General features: G+C 40.9%; 2 protein-coding genes across 6 annotated transcripts in view; both read right to left on the reverse strand.

Annotated features, from left to right (window-relative positions):
- Positions 1 to 13,983, reverse strand: part of TCAIM (T cell activation inhibitor, mitochondrial) — a 44,207-nt gene extending 30,224 nt beyond the window's left edge. For 2 of the 5 annotated variants that reach the window (XR_010319019.1, XM_003409710.4), the window contains exons 1-4: positions 13,603 to 13,709; positions 9,317 to 9,389; positions 5,986 to 6,121; positions 742 to 895 (exon numbers count right to left, since the gene is read on the reverse strand). Coding sequence is in view for 4 of the 5 variants with exons in the window: in XM_003409710.4 (XP_003409758.1) it covers positions 742 to 895; positions 5,986 to 6,121; positions 9,317 to 9,345 (319 nt within the window). In the remaining variant the exon portion in view is untranslated. Of the gene's footprint in view, positions 1 to 741; positions 896 to 5,985; positions 6,122 to 9,316; positions 9,390 to 13,602; positions 13,716 to 13,824 lie in introns of those variants that run through there. The other 3 variants (XM_010589892.3, XM_023547813.2, XM_010589894.3) reach the window with 3 other exon arrangements.
- Positions 13,984 to 16,055: 2,072 nt separating this feature from the next.
- The window catches only part of TOPAZ1 (testis and ovary specific TOPAZ 1), a 78,777-nt gene continuing 75,647 nt past the window's right edge, over positions 16,056 to 19,185 (reverse strand). Inside the window, exon 20 of the mRNA XM_064274251.1 lies at positions 16,056 to 18,559. Within this exon, the coding sequence (XP_064130321.1) occupies positions 18,340 to 18,559 (220 nt within the window). The 3' untranslated portion in view covers positions 16,056 to 18,339. The remainder of the gene's footprint in view (positions 18,560 to 19,185) is intronic.

A 19,185-nucleotide genomic window follows, 5' to 3' on the forward strand; every position in this document is an offset into this window, starting at 1 on the left:
TGAACTCTATGACAGTTTGTTTTTAAAAAAAAATCACAGAGCATTTTCTAGTTGTTTCTGCATTAACTCATAGAAAGCTCTTAGTAAATCTAAATTGTTTTAAAGTTCATTCTAAAAATAAAGTTATTTCCTCAAGGATCACCAAAAGGATATATACCTGAAGAAAGGGCTAGGCTTTAAGGATCTTTACCTGAATATTTGATCTTTATTTTCAGTATCACTGGGTCATGGCTAAAGCAAGGACAAGCGATACTGAGAAGAGCTGTCTACTAAGGCTGATTAGGCTGTAGAAAGAACATGCTGTTGGAGTTAAAACACTTGGCTTCAAGATCCATACTCTACCTCTATAGTCTTGGGAAAGTTACTCAACAACACTACGTTCAAACAGTGCAAATACTACCTACCTAACAGGGCCTCTGAGAACTAAAAAGAAGAATGTAAGCTGTACTTTTTAGAAATGTAAATTGTTAAATACTTGTTTAACTATTAAAACAATGTCAAAATTGAAAGGGGATAAATAGGAACACCTTCAGTTTTATAGACAAGAAAGTTTAATCCCACACAAAAAAGGCTTGTTCGAACATATGTAACCAGGAACAGACCTAGGAAAATAATCAATTAAACGATACTACTTTTCTACAGCCAAGGCTTCAATTCAAAGGTTATTCTGGCATTGTTAGAATTAATGAATAGATTTAACATGACACTTGCAAGTGACACACTAGGAATAAAATTACGTACCAGAAGTACTAAAGGGTTCTTGGCCATCAGAAGAATTCTGGTCTGTTTCTCTGACATAAAATGTAAGCTGAGTTGGTTTCAGAGACTTGAAGCCTGGTTTCTGGAGGTTTTCTAAGTAGACACTCAATCTCTTCAGTGAATTTTCATTGACTTCCTGGAAAAAAATATTAAGGAGCATTTACACATGTAATAGCAACAAGGAAACATCAGAAATTATATCTGACCTCTTTTACACATTATTGAGAGTATTAAATTATTTCAGTACTTAAAAATGTTGGGATTCCATAATTTTTTCGAGAAAAACAAAATGGGATCCACACCTCACAACACACAACAGAGTGAACTCCAAATGGATGAAAAATCTAAACATAAAAAATGGAACAAGTACACGAAGAAAACATGGCTGAATTCCTTTATAACCTAGGTGTGGAAAAAGCTTAACTATGACTAAAAATTCCAAAGTAATAAATGATTACATAAAAAAAAAATTAAGAAAAATACTTTCATACTACAAAAACACAATAAGCAAAGTTAAAAGACAAATAACCAATTCCAAACCAAAAACCAAACCCAGTGCCGTCGAGTCGATTCCGACTCATAGCGACCCTACAGGACACAGAACTGCCCCATAAGAGTTTCCAAGGAGCGCCTGGCGGATTCGAACTGCCGACCCTTTGGTTAGCAGCCATAGCACTTAACCACTACGCCACCAGAGTTTCCAAATAACCAACTGGGAGACACTATTTGCAACTTATTTTGCAGCAAAGGGCTAATCTCTGTATACATAAAATGGTCTTAAAATGCCTATTCACAGGATATTGGCTGAATAGATTATGGTATATTCATTCAGTGGAGTACTATGCAGCCAGAAAAAAAGAAAAAAGGATGTGATCCAGAAGGTATCTATGAACTGACATGAACTGATTTCAGGATATGTTGTTTAGTAAAAAAGAAAATATGTAAAAGTATATATAGTAGGCTATCTTTGACGTTTCTCTGTGTACCTCTGATTTGGAATTTCATTTCAAATGGTCTTCAATTCTTCATTATTCAGAGACAAAAAGTTGCCCATAGCCCTTTGATGAAGTAACAGCTCTACTGAAGAATAGTATAAACAATAATAATGTTTTTTACCACTCTTGAGTCTCTTCTGAGGCAACTGGTGTAATTTGAAAATAAAATAATCATTGTTTACTTTTGTTTAATTCATTATGTTTGTCTTAGCTAGCAGTCTCATGAGCAAATGAAGTACATTCTCTGCTAGCGTAAGGCTAAATCTTCATAATTATGTTTCAGTAGGTATGTGTTTCTCAATGTATGATTATTTTTGCAAAAGAAAAAAAAAAACCCCACACAGGAAGAACAAGCCAAAACTAATAAAATTTATCTACAAGAAGCGACTAGGAATGAGGTAAAGATGATAGGGATGGGAATGAGACTTGAGTAAACTTTGTATCTCATTTTGATTTTTGAAACCTATAAATGTTACACATTTTTTAAAAATAATTTTTATTGTGCTTTAAGTTTACAAGTCAGTCTCTCACACAAAAACCCATATACACCTTGCTACACACTCCCAGTTACTCTCCCTCTAATAAGGCAGTCCACTCTCTCCCTCCACTCTCTCTTTTCATGTCCATTTCGTCAGCTTCTAACCCCTTCCACCCTCTCATCTCCCCTCCAGGCAGGAGATGCCGACATAGTCTCAAGTGTCCACCTGATCCAAGAAGCTCACTCCTCACCAGCATCCCTCTCCAACCCATTGTCCAGTCCAATCCATGTCTGAAGAGTTGGCTTCAGGAATGGGTCCTGTCCTGGGCCAACAGAAGGTCTGGGGGCCATGACCACTGGGGTCCTTCCAGTCTCAGTCAGGCCATTAAGTCTGGTCATATGAGATTTTGGGGTCTGCATCCTACTGCTCTCCTGCTTCATCAGGGGTTCTCTGTTGTGTTTTCTATCAGGGCAGTCAACGGTTGTAGCCAGGCACCATCTAGTTCTTATGGCCTCAGGGCGATGTAGTCTCTGGTTCATGTGGCCTTTTCTGTCTCTTGGGCTTGTAATCGCCCTGTGTCCTTGGTGTTCTTCATTCTCCTTTGATCCAGGTGGCTTGAGACCATTTGATGCATCTTAAATGGCTGCTTGCTAGCGTTTAAGACCCCAGACACCACTCTTCAAAGTGGGATGCAGAATGTTTTCTTAATAGATTTTATTATGCCAATTGACTCAGATGTCCCCTGAAACCATGGTCCCCAGACCCCATCCCTGCTACGCTGGCCTTGGAAGCATTCAGTTTATTCAGGAAACTTCTTTGCTTTTGGTTTAGTCCAGTTGTGCTGACCTCCCCTGTATTGTGTGCTGTCTTTCCCTTCACCTAAAGTAGTTCTTATCTACTATCTAATTAGTGAATGCCCCTCTCCCACCCTCCCTCCCTTCCCCCTCTCATAACCGCAAAAGAATGTTTTCTTCTCAGTTTAAACTATTTCTCAAGTTCTTATAATTTTTTTTTTTTATAATAGTGGTCTTATACAATATTTGTCCTTTTGCAACTGACTAATTTCACTCAGCATAATGCCTTCCAGGTTCCTCCATGTTATGAAATGTTTCACAGATTCCTCACTGTTCTTTATCGATGCACAGTATTCCATTGCGTGACTATACCATAATTTACCCATTCATCCGTTGATGGGCACCGTGGTTGATTCCATCTTTTTGCTATTGTAAACAGTGCTGTAATAAATATGGGTGTGCATGTATCTGTTCATGTAAAGGCTGTTATTTCTCTAGGATATGTTCCAAGGAGTGGGATTGCTGGATCGTATGGTAGTTCTATTCCTAGCTTTTTTTTTTTTTTTAATAATTTTTATTATGCTTTAAGTGAAAGTTTACAAATCAAGTCAGTTTCTCACACAAAAGCCCATATACACCTTGCTATACACTATCAATTGTTCTCCCCCAATAAGACAGCCCGCTCTCTCCCTCCACTCTCTCTTTTTGTGTCCTAAATGTCATACATATTTAAAAAATTAAATTTAAAATGATTAAAAAATAATTGTGTATTGCTCTGAGATCCTGGACTTTGGGCCTGATTCTACGACTAGATGAGACTTTACGTCTGTTTCCCTTAGAAAAGGGGCAAGTGTGTTTGGTTAGAGCAGGAAGAAGGCTGAACCCAACACGAGGCGACCAGGAGAGTGAACTGCCTTCATAGAGCTTGCATTTTAGTGAGTGGAGAAAAATAAACAATAAACCTAATAAATGCATAAATAGGGCATGCTGTAAAGTTAAAAAAAAAAAAAAAAGCTAAAACAATACTTCAGGATAAGGGTGACAGGGACTGCTGGGAAGGAAGGTGAGGTGGCCATTTTGAATCAGGTCATCTGGGAGAGCCTAACTGAAAGGTGACACTTGAGAAGAAAGTTAAGGACAAGCCATATCTGGGTCTGTGAGAAGGACGCGCCAAACAGAGGGAGCAGCTAGTACAAAGGCCTGGCACAGAGTCAACAGTCAATTAATACAAGTTGAAAGAATACATCAAAATATAAATTCACCAGAATAATTATACTCTAAGCACACTGTGTCAGGGGTCCCCAAAACCCCCTCAGGTTTGAGGATTCGCTAAGACTCAGAGAACTCAGAAAAGCTGTTACACTCACACTCACGGTTTATTACAGTGAAAGGATGTAAATTACAATCAGCAAAGGTAAAAGGTTCATAGGGTAGCGCCCAGGAGAAACCAGGTACAGGCTTCCAGCTGTTCTCTCCCAGTAGAGTTGTGCAGACAGTGCTTAATTCTCCCAAATGCTGTGACAGCATTTACGAAGTGCTGCCAACCAGGGAAGCTCACTTGAGCCTTGGTGTCCAGGGCTTTACTGGGGCTCAGCCATGTAGGCATGCAGCACACACATGACTGACCTTAGCAACTTGGTCTGCAGCCCCCAGAGGTCAAACCCATACAGTTGTGGCCCAGGGCCTCAGTCATACAAAAACAAGCATTCACCATAAATCACACTGTGAACATAAACTATCTGGCCTGTCCAAGGCCTCAGGCACATAAAAACATTTTTATCAAGCAGGTATCCCAAGAGTTCAGAGGTTATATCCCAAGAGGCGGTCAGGGCCAGTCCTGAAGCCAGGTCTTGCTTTGGAACGTGCTGTGTTTAAGCACTGGAGCCTGCTGAGTTAACCCTGGTAGGGGGGGAAAACATTCACCTATTACTGGGCTTGGAGGCCCTGGGTGGTGCAAATGGTTAACACACTTGACTGGTAATCAAAAGGCTGGAGGTTTGAGCCCACCCAGAAGCTTCTCAGAAAAAAGGCCTGGTGATCTGCCTGGTACTTCTGAGAAATCTGGCACTGAAAACCCTACGGAGCAGTTCTACTCTGACAGACGTGGGGTCACCATGAGTTGGAGTTGACTCAGTGACAAGAGGTTTTGCATTCCTTGAGCACATTAATGTTAAATGATATTGTAGGAAAGTGGTCCACCAGCATGCACGGTAAGTGAAAACCATTAGGGCACTGAAAAATGATTCTTCAAAAAAACTGATCATGGTAATAAACCCAATGCCGTCAAGTGGTTCTGACTTATAGCGACCCTATAGGACATAACAGAACTGTCCCATAGGGTTTCCAAAGCTGTAATCCTTATAGAAGCAGATTGCCACATCTTTCTCCTACGGAGCAGTTGGTGGGTTTGAACTGCTGACCTTTCCATTACCAGCAGAGCACTTAACCGCTGTGCCACCAGGACTTCAACCATGGCAACAGAGGTCTGAAATTCTTTCAAAACTTCAAATTTAGTCTAAAAACTGACCCAGAAAACATGATTACTAATAATCTAGGAAGTTTACATGGTAGCTTTATTGCTTCTGTAACAAATGACAGCTTTCATAAGAAACATGAGTTACATTTTCAATTTTCAGTATCTCTATATTTCAAATTGGAGCCCTGGTGGTGCAGTGGTTAAGAGCTTGGCTGCTAACAAAAAGGTCGGCAGTTTGAATCCACCAGTTGCTCCTTAGAAACCCTATGGGGCAGTTCTATGCTGTCCTATAGGGTCGCTATGAGTCAGAATCTACTCGATGGTAACAGGTTTGGTTTTTTGGGTATATTTTAAATTTGTTGAAAGTACTGATGATGTCACCCCAACAGAATAATGAAAGTTTATAGACCTCTCTGTATAATATTGTAGCAAAGGTAAATAAACAGAAATACAGACTAAGATAAAAAAGAATAAATATTTACCCTTTCTCTGGGGTGCTGTCCAAAGAAATCTGGGTGCACTGCAAAATAGAAAGGCCTCAAGGCATTGACTGCTTCAGCTCCTGACAAAGACCTTGAGTAGAGAAACCAGTGTGGAGATATCTTCTCTAGACATAACCTTTAAAAAAAACGTAGACTTACTTTTCATCGGGGCATGCGCGGACCCACACATACATCTCCAGTGTGTAAAGTGACAGTGAAATTAAAATCACTATGCACAAGAATCAACATGGAAACCAAAACGCAGAACTTTGTGGGCTTCTGAAATCTACAAAGTTTTAACAAGCAGTGAGTACTACACGGGTCCTCGTATGGTGGCTATAAATTTCTCTGATCAAATATAAGAAATATTAAACAATAAAAAAGTTTTCCCTCAAAAGTCCACTTTGAAACGCTAACTGGCTTTACTACCAATACTGACAATTTTCTCTATCATTTTCTTCTTCAAATAAAAGATCTCAATATCCAATGCAATTTTCTCTTTATAGTGAAAAATATCTTGAGAACCACAATGCTTAAAAAGAGACATCAAGATGTCCCTTAGTTCACTTCATTACTAGCATGCTAAAATTATTCTAGTTGGACAACTTGATATTCTTATTCTTAAATTCTGGCATAAGTCACCTTAGAGTGTTTTTCTTAAGTACACTTTTAAATCCATAAGAAATCCTTTGCAATTTTTTGAAGGACTTCATTGAAACCTATTTTTAAATGTTATAGTTTTTTTTCATTCTCTAACAGTCTATAAGGAAGTCTCTAAATACTGTGCCAAGTTCTGTTCTCACACATTAGGTGCACTGAGGTTTTAGAAAGGTTTTTTTGTTTTTCTGACAGTAGAGATTATAGGTTCATCTCTGGAGATTATTTAACAACGTGGAGGCGACCAACATATTTTCAAACTACCTTTCGTTTTGTTCAGTTTTTCTGCATGTATTTAATCTTATAAAAAGTTAATATATGGGTTGTACGTGAAGGATGATAAGAGGAGTTTGGACAGTAAAAGAAACAATGACCAGGTATTAAGGTCCTCAATAAGAGGCGGTGAAGTGAACGGACGACTCCGCTTACTCTCCACCTCAGCTTCAGTTCTCATTTCCAAATGTCTGACAGACACTTGAACACCTGCCAGCACCCCTGCTGTGCTCCGTCACTGGCAGTCACTGGCAACCCAGGGAAGCGAGGCTTCACAGCAAATTCAGTGGGGACCACAGGGGCAGAAGAGCTGAAGAGGCATCTTAAAACAGCCACACCGTAGGGTCTGACACAGATAGGACTGTTAATGTACGTTAAGTGAAAGCATAGCAGGGACTTACTTAATGAATACTTCTCAAGGAAAACTAAATTGAAAACTACTGTATTGCTCGAAACTGAGCAAACCCAACACAGGAAAATCTGGATTTGTACAAAGATGGGAGGGAAGGATTAGATTTTCGACAAAAGGAATCACTACAGCAGGGGTCAGCAATCTTTGTAAAGGATCAGACAGTAAATATTTTAGGCTTTGTGGGTCATATCGTCTTGATCACAACTATTTAACTTTGTTGTACTGGGAAAGCAGCCATAACCCTGTTTGCCACCGAGTCTACTCCAACTCATAGTGACCCTACAGGACAGAGCAGAACCGCCCCATACGGTTTCCAAGGCTGTAATCTTTATGGGAGCAGACTGCCACGTCTTTCTCCCCTATGGATCAGAATGTCAGTACTGGTATCTATTTTGTACTTAAAACATATGGCTTAAATAAAGAATCTGCACCACAATTACCCTATAGCAGTATTTTTCATGATCTATTAATGAGTTGTGAAATCAACTTATTGGGCCATGACCAACCTTTAAAAAAGAATAGAAGAGAAAATACTAGAGGACACTGCATGTAGCAAGGATAACTACAGTTACAAAATTTTGCTTTATGGATTGCGATATATAGTTTTCTGTGGGTTGGGATCAGAAAAGCTGGAGAATCACAGCTGTATTCTGCAATGACTACCTATCAACGGCCTCAGGGAGAGGTGAGCAGCATCACTGAAGGAACGCCTAAGGGGTACTATAAAACTCACTCCTCTGGTTTGTTATAGTCTCCCCTTGCATTACAAAGTTAGAGCATGAGATCGTAAAGCTTTAGCTTGGTTCTTTGTAGCTAAGCGTTAATTAAAAGAAACCACAACATGAAGAGAGTTTCTACATCTCTAGCAGAAGGACTTTTTAAGACATTGTCACACAATTTCTATGTTCAGCAATTTGTGTCATGAAGTCAATCAGAGGAAAGTCTCCCCTTGTTTGATAATTCTTGTCATACACTGAGCTGGTGGAAAGAGTCTGTTTCCTCTAAGGGACTTCCTTTTACAGTGACTATTTACTGTAACATTCACATCAAACCCACTGCTGTCGAGTCAATTCCGACTCACAGCAACCCTACAGGACCTCGTGAGGTTTCCGAGCAACCTGCAGGGTTTCCAAGGCTGTAAATCTTCATGGAAGCAGATTGCCACATCTTTCTCCTGAGGAACAGCTGGTGGGTTCGAACTGCTAACCTTTTGCTTAGCAGCCAAGCCCTTAACCGCTGCACCACCCGGGCTCCTAACAGGCACGTAGAGAATAGTTATTTAAAGGTACTAATATTGTCAAATTTGTTTCGTAAATCTAAAACTTGACATATCTTTTTTACCCAACAGATCAAATTGTAGTTTGGTTGCATTTTTTAAGCCAAATGAGCACTTTTCATCCCTTTTTGACTTGGCTACCAAAAAGCCAGAACTAAATTTGGTGTTCAGTTTGACTAACTGTTTAACCAGCTTTGCCTCTTAACCAAAGGATCTCCTTTCTCTGTAGGGCTTCTGATCTCTATTTCAGTTTCTCTCTACATGCCTATTAGGTTTGTATTAGTGAACTCCTTAAATCCTTTCTTGAAGTAGATGGGGTTTAAATTATTCATACATAAGTAACAAATAAAGTGGTCAAATGACATTAAAACTTAAATAAAGAGGTTTTCCATACAGTAGCAACAGATTTGAGGGCAACATGATAAAAATTGTGCAAAAAAGAAACTATCTTTTTTCTCTTAAGCTTTTCACTCTGAACTATTCTGACCTATAGTCTTCTTTACACCTTCTGCTCTTAATGGGCTTTTGGAGGACCTGGATGTTCATATGAATTTTACTTTTTCTTTTTGCTTTCCTACTCACCACCACAATATAAAAAACCTTAAAAACAAAGTAACTTTTGAAAGTAACAATAAACTGCAATTAACCAAATGCATAACAGATTTATCCCCCTCCCCTCCAATATTCATTACAGATTGGACCACCAAGCTTACCTCCTCACAGGTCTCAGGTGGCAAAACATTTCTGAATATATATGTACACCAACTTCCAGGCATCCATTAATCACTTAAAAAGTTAAGCAGATAAGGGGGAAAAAGATTTGAATCACACCAACTTTTCCAATAACTAAGATCTTCAGTGAGATAACTCAAACATACTATGGTCTTCATGTCAACTGGCCAAATAATCAAAAAAGAAAAAAAAAAAAAAGGCTATACTTTAGAGCAGCTCTAGGTTTACTGAAAAACTGCACAGAAAGTAGAGTTCTCGTATGCCCTTCCACCCCTGCACAAAGTTTTTCCTATTATTAACATCTTGCACTAATGTTGACCAAGTGATTTCTACAATCCTGTGAGCAGTCCCTTGTCAAAGCCTTGAAATGCCACATTATTCATACAATAATCACCAGGAATAAAAAAAACTATTGTTTTTTTTCCTTCCTACTTAAGCTCTGAGTTTTCTCCACTCTCCATTACTCTATTCTTGTAGAGATCAGCAAACAGCATATGCTCTCAAAACACCACACAGCTAAAGTCCTATTTTTAAAAAATATTTTCATGATGCGGTTAACTTATCTGAACCAAAACAATGTAATGTCGCATAACTGTCATTACTCGAATGATGAACATACATATTTCTAAGAAAAATCATGAAATGTCTTTTGGAAAAAAATAAAAGTGCATTTTCAAACAATGGATATAGTTGAATTTTTTCTAGTTCTGAAGGGGGCTGGTCATTTTCCCCTTGGAGTCCTAAGAGTCTTCTGAGTTTTTTATACACTCCCCTTTAGGAGTACGTTCTGACAACAAAAAGTGACAGAGAGGGTGTGATGAGATCAGGATCTGGTTTTTGGAAAAGAGAAAAGGAAGAAGACAAAAGAGAGAAGAAGGAGAACAAAACACAAATAGCCTTTAGGGCAGTAGTTCTCAAAGCAGCAACAGCATCGCTGCGAACTTATTTTTGTTGTTGTTAGCTGCTGTCAAGTCAGCCCCCAACTCCTGGTGGCCTCATGTACAATGGAACACAACACTGTCCAGTCCTGGGCCACTCCATGATCAGCTGGGGATTGGACCCTTGTGATCTGTAAGGTTTTCAATGACTGATTTTCAGAAGCCGATTGCCAGGCCTTTTCTTTCTAGTCTGCCTTAGTCTGGAAGCTCTGCTGGGACTATTCAGCATCATAGCAACATACAAGCTTCCAGTGATGGATGGTGGTGGCGGCACGTGAGGTGGATTGGCTGGATTTGAACCCAGGTATACCTGCATGGAAGGTGAGAATTCTACCAATGAACTACCAATGCCCCTGAGAGAGAACTGGTTAGAAATGCAAATTCTCAGATCTCATCCCCAAACCCACTGCTGGTGAGCCTACTCTGACTCATAGTGACCCTACGGGACAGAGAAGAACTGCCCTATAGAGTTCCAAGGAGCAGCTGGTGGATTTGAACTGCCAACCTTTCGGTTAGCAACCAAGATCTTAACCACTGCCCCAAACCAAACCAAATTCGCTGCCATGGAGTTGCTTCTGACTCACAGCAACCCTATAGGACAGAGGAGAACTGCCCTGCAGGGTTTCTAAGGAGTAGCTGGTGGATTTGAACTGCCGACCTTCTGGTTAGCAGCTGAGCTCTTAACCACTGCTCCATCAGGGCTCCAATCACTGCCCCCCCAAACAAAAAAAGAAAAAAGTTCCCTTAGAGTCGATCCCGACTCATAGTGACCCTATAGGACAGAGTAGAACCACCCCATAGAGTTTCCAAGGAGCAACTGATGTATTCAAACTGCTGACGTTTCTTGGTTAGCAGCCTAACTCTTAACCACCGCACCATCAGGGCTCCTACTGCCCCAGCCCCGCTAAATCGGAAGCTCTGGGGTAGGGCCCTGCAATCTGCGTTTGAACAAGCCCTCTAGGGGATTCTGGTGCACGCTCAAGTTTTACAACCACCGCTTTAGGGAATCTTTCTGATTCTATCACCATGCAGGATTCTGAGGTGCCTGTTAGGAAACTTTTAAGCTTTAATTATTAAAAAATGCTTCTTTAATACAAACTTCAGAGTCCTAGAGTGGCACAACAGTTAAGTGCTCCACTACTAGCTGAAAAGTTTGGTATCTGAATCCACCCAGCAGCACTTCGGAAAAAAGCCCTGGTGATCTGCTTCCAAAAGTTCACAGCCTTGAAAACTCTGCGGTGCAGGTCTCCTCTGCACACGTGGGGTTGCCTAGAGTCAAAATCGACTCTACAGCAACTAATAACAATACAAACTTAGGGAAGGACCTTGAGACACTAATCTGTACGTTAAAAAAATCAAACGAGAGTTGTCTGAACTAGTTGTTTCCTTTATGGTTTCTCCTCTTCTTAAGACTGAAAAATCAAATTCTAAGTGGAAAGAATGTTAGAGCCCAGCCGGGTGGCACGTGTGGCTGCTTGTCTTTGCATGCGGTGCAGATCTTGGGCTAGTCCTCAACTCTGGACAGCCAAGGACCTAACGTTATCACTTCAGCCAAAAATAAGTAGGCCTTGGGAAAACTAAATATTAGGGGTCTGACTGACAACCAGAATGTCAACTTTTATATTCACTATGAGAGATACAACTCAAAAGACAACCAGAAGATTCTCAGATCCACTGTTCTTTCCCTTATAGAACTAGCTACACAGAAAATCAATTCACTCTCAGCAGACTGAAGATACACTGTTTCAGAGGAGCGCCGGGTGCTCTCCACTGCTAGTGACACTAGCTCTGAAAGCCTGGTGTACCCACACCACCTGCAGGTTTCTTGTCTTCTGGCAAATTCTTACCTAGGTGATTCTTGTCCCTATTCCATGTAGCCCACTATGATTCCATCTGGAAAAGGCTTCAGGCATAACTACAAAATATCTAAAAAGTTCACTGGACACCACTATTTTGATCAAACTTGGAAGGCAACTGATTGCTTAACTAAAGAAATTCATTAACAGGCATTTACTGGGCACTTACATGCCAGACCCTGTGCAAAGCCCTGGGAACAGAAACACACTAGGACAATTCCAGCCCTCGAAACTTTAGCATAGGAGAGAGGGAAAAACCAAACCCATTACCGTTGCGTTGATGCCAAGTCACAGTGACCCTACAGGACAGTGCAGAGCCACCCCATAGAGCTTCCAAGGAGCACTTGGTGGATGCACACTGACAAGCTTTTGGTGAGCAGGTGTAACACTTAACCACTACACCACCAGTGTTTCCAGGAGAGAGGGAAGGGGGGTGAAAAAAACGGACACTACTAGATAATTATAAATCAATACAGTAAATGCAATGATACAGCTATGCACAGAATATTATGGGGAACTCTCAGGAGCTACACCTAGAATGAGGGCCTCTTGAAAGTCTTGTCTTGGAAGATGGTATCTTCCCTGGAAGGAAGCTGGATGATAGGAAAGGACTGCAATTTGTTTACAAACCACCGTAAATGGCTACTCCAATCCACTTGAGACTGACTTTTTGTTTCTATTTCGTAAGAAGAAATTTTCTGAATCTCTGCATACTTGCAAACCAAATTTGGTAGAAGGAGGTATCTGAATTGGCAAAAAATCCATATTACGGTGTATTTTAAGAAAAACTGTTTTGTTTTTGCTTAAATTACTTTCAGAATTTAAGTAACTAACACTATTGAAACAGTAACTAACACTATTGCCAAGCAGCGGTCCAAGGACTGATCTCCGGCCTTTTAGCACAATTTTTATTTAGAAGTATTTTAACAAAGTTAATAATCTCAAGCTACTGTTACCTAACGGTGAAATTCCTTAGTAACTAGCTGGTAAGGCTTTTGAAAGCGGTTTGTTCTCTCAAGGAGGGAGAAAAGCAGGCAATTTTTTATTACTTTTAACTTGAATACTTCTTACACAAGGGAGAAAGGCAAAAAAAAAAAAAAAAAAAAAAAAGCAGAAAGTTACACTAGATAAATAAATTGCACCCAGGATAAAATTCCTAGATTCTGTACCTTTCTTTTCGAAATCTTTTGCTGTGAGATTTTAACCACAATAATTTTGGACGCTTTTTCCAAAGATAAATCAATGATTTCGGGAACTATTATAGTCGGAAACAATAAAAACCTAAATTGCCTTTGGTATTTTACTTCATAATGAGTTAAAACATGCGATGGGGATACTCCTGCCCCTGACACTGCCTCAGCTCGAAAGTAACAGGTCGGGCTAAGGTGACTCCGACTCTCCCCCAACCCAGCCCCGTTTCCCCCGCACAGGGGCCTGAAGGCACAAGTGGACCCCCTCCCTCTCGCTCCTTACGGGTCTGACAAGCGTCCGACGCGAGGGCGTCCTCCGACCTGCTCCGCCTCCTGCCCCGAACCAGGACGGAGCACGGTCGCTGCTCCCGCAGGGCTATGCGGGAGCGCGCGTGGGGGCGCATGCGCACCAGGGGCGCCAGCCGACCAACGAGCGCACGGCGCAGGGCTCGGCGCTCCCATCTGCCCTCGCTCCACTGTGCGACAGATTCTGACAGGCTCCTACCGTCAGTGCTCTCTGAAGCCCAACCCCTGAAATCTCAGCAGGTCACTCAACGCTCCACTTATCCGTCCGGCGACCCCCGGGGCGGCGGCAGTCGCTCTACGTGGGTCGGGGCACGTGGATGGGGCCGCGGATTCGCGCTCTCATTGGCTGAAGCGTGCCAGGCCTTCCTCCCTAAGGCGCCTGCGCGCAGCTGGAGCGGCGGGTAGAAACCTGCGGTGGTCCTCCCTGCGCGCGCTGACGTCACGCCCCGGTGGCCGCTCCGCCCGCCCCGCGAGCTTTGAAGCCCCCACCCCTCCGCGTTCTGAGCGGCCGACCCTCAGGGTTCAGCGCGCGCCATTGCGAGGTTTAGGATGCGCGCATAAGTCCTCCGCGATATTTAGGACTAGGCCGGAGGGACTCGGAAAACGACTGGGACCAGGGTCCGTGGGAAGTGTGGGGGATGGAGAAGGGCGACCGAGCTAGCGCCGGGTCCTGCGGGCGCGGGGGGGAGGAGCCCGGCGGGGCGCGTACCCTCCCCTCCAATCCCCGCGTCCCGACTGGGGCGAGGCTGGCCCCGCCAATCCACTCCCGGGTTTAGGAAGCTGAAGCCGAATCTTTAGGGCGACTTTCAGTGAGAGGCGCAGATTTGGAAGGTCCCACTGAAGTGTACGCTTTGGCTTTCTTTCCGTAAATAGTTGTTAGGTGCGACTCACAGCAACTCTGTGTACAATAGAAGGGATCATGGCCTCTGCTTTACCCAACATGGTGTCCTCCAGGCACTGGTCCCTTCTGTTAACATGTGCGAAGTACCTGAAAGAAGCCTTGCCATCCTTGTTTCTAAGAAGCATCCTGGTTGTACTTCTTCCAAGACAGATTTGTTCTTCTGGCAGTCCATGGTATATTCAATATTCTTTGCCAACACCGTAACTCAAAGGCATTAATTCTTCGGTCTTCCTTATTCATTATCCAGCTTTCACATGCATATGAGATGATTGAAAATACCATGGCTTGGGTCAAGCACATTTTAGTCCTCAAAGTGACAGCGTTTCAACTCTTTAAAGAGATCTTTTGCAGCGGATTTGCTTAACACAATACGTCCTTTGATTTTTTTGACTGTTGTTGATTGTTGATCCAAGTAAAATGAAATCCTTGACAACTTCAGTCTTTTCTCTGTTTGTCATGATAATTGCTTATAGGTCCAATTGTGAGAATTTTTGTTTAATTTATATTGAGGTGTAATCCATATTGAACGCAGAGTAGTCTTTGATCTTCATCAGTGCTTCAAGTCTTCTTCACTTTCAGCAAGCAAGGTTGGGTCATCTGCATATCACAGGTTGTTAATGAGTTTTCCTCCTTTCCAGATGCTGTGTTCTTCTTCATATAGTCCAGCTTCTTGGATTATTTGCTCAGAATACAGATTGATTAAGTAGGGTGAAAGGATACAACCCTAAGGCACACCCTTCCTGATTTTGAACCATGTTGTAGTCCCTCATTCTATTTTAACCACTGTCTCTTGGTGTGTGTACAGGTTCCACATGAGCACAATTAAGTGTTCTAGAATTCCCATTCTTGGCAATGTTATCCATAATTTGTTATGGTCCAGTCAATTGCCTCAATAAAACATAGGTAAACATCCTTCTGGTATTCTCTGCTTTCAGCCAGCACCCATCCGACATCAGCAATGATATCCCTCATTCCACATCCTCTTCTGAATCCGGCTTGAATTTCTGGTAGTTTCCCATCAATGTACTGCTATAACCATTTTTGAATTATATTCAGCAAAGTTGTATTTGCATGTGATATTAATGATATTGTTTGATAATTTCCATTCTGTTGGATCATTTTTTCTTTGGGATGGGCACAAATATAGATTTGTTCCTGTCGGTTGGCCAGGCAGCTGTCTTCCAAAGTTTTTGGCGTAGATGAAAAAAAAAAAGAGTGAGCACCTAATAGAGCTAAAGAAAAAATCTCTTTTCTCTAGTTTGCACTTTCCTTTTGACTTTGATCCTTCTAGAATCTGGCTATTTTAACCCTTTGGTGCTTTGAATTTTTTGTTGATACCATGTGTTTTCATTGTCTCAATTTTTGATAGGTAGTATGGATTTTTTTACTTTCCCCAAGTACCACTAATTACACCCCGGAGTCCCCACTGGGGTCTTTCGGTACAAATGTGTAACAAATGAACAACTTTCAAAATTTGTTTCCTACCAAAAATTCAAACACCTCATACAGTACCCTGTAAAACAGTAACTTGTGGCACATGCCTGTTTCTTCATTTTCATACTTGTAACAGCATACTGTCAGCGGTACAGCTTCCCCATAAACCCCAGAGGCTGAAAAAGCTCAGGGTTGCTGTATGTAACGCAGGGCACAAAAGGGTTAAAACCTTAAGCCTTCTCCACTATCAGCATTAGCTTTAAAAATATATCACTGTAAAAAACATATGACACACAACGTGTGCCATTTTAGCCATTTTTAAGTGTACAAGCCAGTGGCATTCCTTAAATTCACAATGTCATGCTGTCATAATCACTACTGTATTTCCAAAACTTTTCACCACCCCCAACAGAAACTTTGTCCTTATTAACTCCCCATTCTCCTTTTGCCTCTAACCTACTTTCTGTCCTTAAGAACTTCAGCGTGGGCTTTTTAACTCTTAGCTCCTGTTAACTTTGATTCCTCCAGGAACTGCCATAGATAAAACTAGGCAAATACAATCACAGTTCTTTCCCCTTCTACCTTACTGAAGCTTTAGGCACTATTGACTGAAGCGGAAAAAAAAAAAAGCTTCCATTTGTTCCAGCCCCAGACTCAACTTCTCATGAGAAAAGAACCCAGCCACTTGCGAAGCACCCCATCCTATCTTACTTTTCCTAAAAACTTAACCTATCACCCCTTCTTTCTCACATCTTCATGCCCTCTAATGGATCCTTACTACCCAGATTTAAACGGTCGTACACTTCTCCAATTCCTTTCTTAGGGTCTCAGTTGCTGATTCACTCATGGTGACCCCATGTATGTCAGGGTAGAACTGTGCCCCATAGGGTTGTCAATGGCTGATTTTTCAGATTAGTTCAGCAGGCCTTTCTTCTGAGGTACCTCTGGGTGGACTCCAACCTCCACCCCGCTTTGGTTGGCAGTGGAGGGTTAGCCTTTTGCACCACCCAGGGACTCCACCACTGATAGAGAGGTAACAAGCCCTGGTGGCAGAATGCCTAAACACTCATCTGCTAACTGAAAGGTTCGAACCTTCCAGCAGCTCTGCTGGAGTAAAGACCTGGCAATCTGCTCCTGTAAAGATTTCTGCCTAGAAAACCCTATGGGGCAGTTCTACTCTTATATAGGGTCACTGAGTCAGAACCCACTCAACACACACAATTTATAACTGCCCACTTAACATTCCCAGTTGTCCTTAAAGGCACCTCATATTGATGGTGGTAATCTGCAAGTTTAATTCACTTCCAGTCACCCAGTGTGTTCATACTAGAGAACTGGGCATCTTTCTTTTTTGACCTCTCCTCTGCCTTGCTTCCTACCTCCCACCCATGATAGTATTCATTCCACATTTCATGATAGTAAGGTATTTTGCTAAGTGTTAGAATTTACTTTTCTAGTCTTGTGAGGTTATAGATCTATTCCAATGATGCTGCCATTACCATATTTTGGGAACTCCTTTAGGAAATTCAGTCCCTCTAGAATAAGTCACACCTTATTCTTTTATTACTCACCTTATTCAGAGTTTTCTTTACATGATTTTAAATTATAAAGTACCAAATCTAAAGTATCAAAGATGAGCATCATGACCTTGGAGAAGGACTGTGCTAGATTCTGAAGATGACTTCATGAGTTTTAACTTCTAAGCTGGTTTGAAAGGAATAATCAATCCTTGTTTAGATATTTAAGTTCCAGCATGTTTGTTTAAAATACTGTTTTCCTTAGTCATACTTAATGTTGCACAAATGAATTGTAAATTTTCAAAAATCACAGTAAGCTAAGGTACACTAAAGGAAAATGATTCTGACAGTAATTTAACTTTTTTGGGTGTATAATTTAGAGTTTAGTGTTTGAGTTACTTTTCAATATCATTGTACTAGTTTGGATTATAGACGTAGAGTAGGCTTTAGAAATTGGACTGAGCATACACTAAACCTGTTTCATACCCCTAAAGATTTTCTGAAAACTCCAGTTACCTGCTTGCGTGTTTTCCCTCTTATGCCTCCCTGTTATTAAATGCTGCACAACATGCAGTTTGTGGTTTTTCATTGTTTGGATTTCAGAATAAACAGGGAGGGATTTACCATAGCTGGGTTCTCCTAACTTAAGGAGAAGCCAAAAAATAATGTGAATAATCACTATTCAGTGTAGGAAAAACCACTGTAAATTGTAAATATCAATCAAAACTTTTAGTGTTTGAAAACTATTAACTTACTGTAAATCAATAAAGTACACAAGCTGAATACAGTGAAAACTTTATTTTTATTGCCTTTTATTTTCAACAATGATTACTTGAACTTAAAAAAAAAAAGCCTTTATTAACTAATGGTTACTGAAAAGCCAAACCTTCCCAGCCCACTTCATATTCTCTTTCAACCATTTCAAGGCAGAACAATGTTCCAAACTATAAACCTGTTCCTTATTAACATTGACGGTCATGTGCTTAATGAAAAGCTTTGGGTCCGATATACGAGCAGCCATAATTAACCTGTCCACTGCAGCTTGATAATCGTCCTTGCTCCGAGGTTTGTTTTTTTCACATCTACAAAGTAAACACTTCACAAAGTCAGAAACTCTAAGCAGAAGCTATGTAGTTTCTTCAAAAGATAGTCATTTACATTTATTGGCACTAAGCTATGGCAGTCTTTTCAACATGTTCTTCTAACAATAGCTTGCAAACTTTTTTGACCATGACCCATAGTAAGAAATACATTTCATATTGTGACCCAGTATACACCTTCATATATAAAAACTCAAGTTTCACAAAACAAGATTTACCCTTATATTGACGCACTCTACTTTCTACTCGTTCATTTTTAATAATGCTGGTTGCAACTGCCTAAACTGATTTCACCACACAAACGGGCCACACCTGCAGTCTGAGAAACAATGACCTATATCTTTGTATTTTCAAATTAAAAAACTGTGTAGTTATTCAATACACTAAAAAAAGAACTGGATTTGAGTTTGGATTTACTACCATTCACGTTTACCTTCATTTTGGCTATTTTTTACTATAAGCAAATAAAATGGAGGTAACATTTGGTAACAGAAATTGTATAGCTGTATGCCTTTATAAAATTTCAGGTTATTTTCTTCCAAGTACCATGATTTAAAGTACTGCACTAACAGCCAGCATTCACACTCTAGCACCTTGTCTACCAGTTC

This window comes from Loxodonta africana, chromosome 22, assembly GCF_030014295.1.
Source record: "Loxodonta africana isolate mLoxAfr1 chromosome 22, mLoxAfr1.hap2, whole genome shotgun sequence".
NCBI classification, from domain to species: domain Eukaryota; kingdom Metazoa; phylum Chordata; class Mammalia; order Proboscidea; family Elephantidae; genus Loxodonta; species Loxodonta africana.